The sequence below is a fragment of the Arachis stenosperma genome, chromosome 10 (genome assembly GCF_014773155.1).
Source record: "Arachis stenosperma cultivar V10309 chromosome 10, arast.V10309.gnm1.PFL2, whole genome shotgun sequence".
Taxonomy (NCBI): domain Eukaryota; kingdom Viridiplantae; phylum Streptophyta; class Magnoliopsida; order Fabales; family Fabaceae; genus Arachis; species Arachis stenosperma.
Genome location: NC_080386.1, coordinates 41,041,632 through 41,046,300, shown reverse-complemented (window position 1 = coordinate 41,046,300; position 4,669 = coordinate 41,041,632). Strand labels below are relative to the sequence as shown.

The 4,669-nt window shown below is 34.6% G+C and overlaps 1 protein-coding gene across 1 annotated transcript; it reads left to right on the top strand.

The window, feature by feature from the left end:
* Positions 1–2,139: 2,139 nt before the first annotated feature.
* Positions 2,140–3,808, top strand: LOC130957006 (uncharacterized). Its single transcript, XM_057883915.1, has 3 exons — positions 2,140–2,349; positions 2,428–2,643; positions 3,416–3,808. The coding sequence occupies exons 1-3, from the start codon at positions 2,140–2,142 to the stop codon at positions 3,806–3,808; spliced, it is 819 nt and encodes a 272-aa protein (XP_057739898.1).
* Positions 3,809–4,669: the final 861 nt, after the last annotated feature.

The window sequence follows — 4,669 nt, the reverse complement described above, 5'->3', positions numbered from 1 at the left end:
GACATCCCTTGGTCACAGGTTCCATTTAATTGAGATGCTGACCCTTTCTAATCGCATGCAATCTTTCTTTTGTTTTTAATTTTTATAAACTTATCTTTAAGTCCAATTCTATATGAGTATGAACAATCACAGATAAGATATAATGGGTTTAGGGGGATTGTATGTTCATATCTTCAATATAACTAGAAAAAAAGGTTAAAGAATATGGCCACTGATTTATTGATTTAATTTCTAATTTAAGTTTTCACAAAGGGTAATGATGGATATTAACTTTAGGCATAGTTTCTTAATTAAATATATCTGAAATTGTCACACCTGTTAGAAATATGAATATTGATAATGGTAATTAATAATCTAATGGTGTAGATGTTGCTCATGCAAATAGAGAATTAGAGAATATCATAATTCTCTTTATTAGTTTTCTCCTATGTATACACATTGCCTTTGGCTTTTGTCCTTTTTAATTCATATGTAGTTGGATCATTTGGTTAAGCTCAGTCATTTTACAGGGGAATAATACTTAACTACTTCACAAATGCAAGTTGGAAGAACTAATTAATCATGTGAGATTATTAATGAGTGACATGAAGTTTAGCCCTTTAGAAGATTAATGCTAAGTAAAATACTCCGTACCGAAGTATTGGTTTTTTAATTTATGAACCTCTCTAACTAATTAGGTAGGCAAATTCACCTCACATTTAATGATAACCCTTTAATTAAGGAGTTATGTCTATCATCATGTCAAAGTAGCTAGTTTTGTGCTTCTTTAATTCTGTTATGATTATTAATGTCTCCTTTTAGGCAATATGAGACGGTCACTGATCAGGAGACATGCATATAGAATGCTTAAAGCTAGATATCACAATCTAATCAAAAATCAAAAGGAAAAGAAGAAAAGAAATATGTTTCATTACATAACTAGTGGGAAATATTGCATAATATTTGATGGGCTTGGGGGATTGCATGTTCATATCTTCATTGTAACTAGAAAAAAAGATTTAAAAATATGGCCTCTGATCTACTGAATTAATTTCTGATTTATTTTTTCACACAATTAATGATAGCTGTTAACTTTAATCATAGTTTTTTAATTAAAAATATTTGAAATAAATACACCTATGATAAATAGGAATATTAATAATGGTAATTAATAATCTAATTTTAGTAGATGTTGCTCATGCAAATAGAGAATTAGGAAAACTAGTAATTTATTTATGCTCCGGCAACTAAGTTTCATTGTTGCCATAGAATGTCCTATCTCTTTATTAGTTTCCTCGTCTATTAACACGTTTCCTTTGGAATTTATTTTTTCTAATTTATATGTAGTTGGATCATTTGAAAAAAGAGATTCCATTTATATAATTAATATATGTACGTATATATAATGGTATTTACTATCTTGTTACATAGTTACAATGTGAGTAATGCTATTAACCTAAGACGTGATGGTTCTTTTAACAGCCTGTAAATGTAGATAATTTTAATTAATATCCACTGTTTAAGTATGGGAATTCAATACGACATAAAAGGTGAAAGAGAATCAACAATTATTTGTTAGTTAATTATTCTATTCTTCCATGATAAATTAATATTTTTTGGTATGCTACATGTTTTTATACTAGGATTTTAAGATGCCTAGGAAAGCTCGCTATACGAAAGGCACAAGGGTGGAGCCACCACGTCAGTAGCCTCCAGCTGTACCTCCTACGTCTTTACCATCCGGTGACGGTGACTGGCTCATCCCCCCGCCCCCTAGTAATGGTGGTGTCTCCGCAGCGGCTCCTCTCCAACCCTTTCGTTCGCCCCGGAGCGAACCAAGACCTGAGCCATAGACTGCTAGCGGTTCACAAGAGACAGAACCGAGCAATGAAGAAATCGACCCGGAGGGGAACGAGGTAGATTCGTTTGACGAACACATTGACAGGATGTTTGCTGCTTTTGATGCTGAAAAGCGCAAAGGATGAAAGACTACTGAATTTTGGGATGTTGATCTCATTGGTAACAAGTGTTGAACCATACGATTTTTTAATTGATTAGCTAATGATATTGTTATGTTCCTCACATGTTGGCCACATTGGACACATAAATAAGTTTTTATTTTTATTTATAGATTCTGATGGAATAGTCAAGCAGGCTAAAATGAGTGTGAGGGAGGCTATGGAGCGGTCTCTTAATGGTAGCAAGATCATACTCAGGTTGAATGAGAAACTGCAAGTAGTCGGAGATGGAGATGGCCTGTTGAGTGGCATTCTAGAAGCGTTGGGTTCTGATTACAACAAATTTCCTATCTGTGAAAAGATTTGGACAAAAATGCAGGGCAAAGACAGGGTTTATGATGATTGCATAAAGGTAATGACTTTCGGCATTGTTTAATCATATCAAACCTTTCAACTTACAATTACTTATAGCTGGACATTGTCGTCGCAGGAGATGTTCCACTTTCAGGAAGATAGTGGTGGTAGAATTAAGAAAACATTTTTGCAACAAATGGGGAGGTCCTGGAAGGATACAAGGGGGAGGCTGTATAACTCGTATTACAAACTAACAAGGACTCTTGAGCAGAATCTTGAGAAGCGCCCGGAGGGAATTCCTAGAGAGCATTGGAGGTGGTTCATTGATTATCATAATGATCCTGCAACAAAGGTACCGCATTTTTTAAGTAGCCCTCGTCTTTAATCCAACTAGGTTCCAGATAAACGTATATAGTAATAACTAATATTCAGTCCTAAAGATTACTTTATTGAATTCAAGCTTACTGTTGATTTTTAATATGTGAAGTGCAAGCAAAACGCGCTGAATCGAACGGAGTAACTTTACACGCACACTGGCGGTTCTAAAAGCTTGGCTAGGCCAAGGGAAGAAGAGGTAATATAGATTTGATATCAAGTATAGGTGCCTATCATTGTCTCAAATAATTCTCTTTTTGTAGGCAAATCATTCTTTAGTTTTGACTTGTAAGGTATTGACAAGTGATGTTGATTTCTAAAGAAGTAATGCTGAAGCTATTAAAATAATTTTACTATTTAAGTTTAATCAATTACTCAATCCTTGAAGAATAAATGGAGCAATCATTAGATACCTTATCGATTAAGATAAAATAAATTAGTTAGCATTTAGTTTTGATTTATTTATAGAGTAAAACAACAAAGAATTATTAAAAAATTTTAAAGTAGTGAAATTCATGGTATAAATTGTATTATCACAGTCACAAAAACAAGGGAGGAGAGTTGGTAGGGGAGAAATATGGATCCTAAAGCACAAACGACTTGATGTCAGCTATATATACGAAGAAGCTTAGAGGATTGGTGTAAGTACACTTAATCATTTATGTTGTAACATGTTGGGTTTAGTTATTAAAATGTCTTGAGTATGCTATATTCCTAGTGTGATTATGTAATTTTATTTATGCTTGCAGGAAAAAATATCTGAGATTGAGCAGCTGGATAAATCTACAAGAATATTGTCAGAAAATGATTCCCTTGCCCAAGCTCTTGGTAAAGAGCACTCGGGTAGAGTGCGTGGCATAGGTTTCGGGCCGATACCAAGTCAATTCTTCCGTCCGAGTTTACAGCCACTGGTGGATAGAGTTCAAGTAGAAGAGGCCAAAAGGATGCTGTGTGAACTACAGGTGGAGGTGACGAACGAAAAAGTAAAAAGGAAAGCAATGAAGGATGAATTAGCAGCAGCGAAAACAAAGAGGCAGACAATAGAGAGTGTGCTGAGTTATCTGGCCCAACAGCAAGGTGGGGAGCTGCCACCAGAGAACACTGCACGGATGAATTCTTTGGATGGATATGGCGAAAAATAGAAATTAGGATATATGTGATAGTTTGTTTTTCAATATATGTTTTGTTTATGTTAAAGATGCAGCATTAATTATTAGCCAAGTACTTTACCTTTTTGGGTGACTATTGAAATACTTTATTGATATTAAAATAAACATGTTAGTTTGTTTTGCAATTAAATATTCATGAGTTTTTTTTCATAGTACAGAATTTTAGAGAAAAAAAGTATAAGATTCTTTAAATAAAAAATTAATAAAATATAATAAAAAAGATAAAAAAATTAATAAAATTAAATAAGGATAAGATTCTTTAAATAAAAAAATCTCCAGGTTTGTAAAATAAATTAAAATATTATATTATATAAAAAATCCTAGGAATAGCGGCGGTTTAAAACCGTAGCAAATAAAGCCCATAAGAAACGCTGCAACAAATAGCGGCGGTTCAAAACCACCGCAAATAAATTTCATAAAAGACGTTGGTGCAAATTGCGGTGGTTGAGCATTGTCGCAAACACGTGAGAGAAATCACTCTTGAATAATATAGCGGCGGTTATAAATTGTCGCTAAACTGATAGATGCAAAATACCTGATTCGCAGCGGTTATGCCAACGGTTGCTGGAAACCGCCAGAAAATATGATCCCCCGCGCCTTTATGCGCTGCGGATACTGTTTCGCTGGCAAGCTGTTTAGCAGTGGTTTTAAACCGCCGCAATTCGGCAATTGAACCGCTGCAATCCTCTGCATGTCTTGTAGTGACATGAGTAGTTGTTGAACAGCATGGGGTTCACCAAAATGCAAGTCACAAGTTGCGATTGGCAGCCTCCCTGCTTGCATGCGTGACACATGTTATGGAGGGTGATGAATCCGGATTATAAAAGCCAAAAT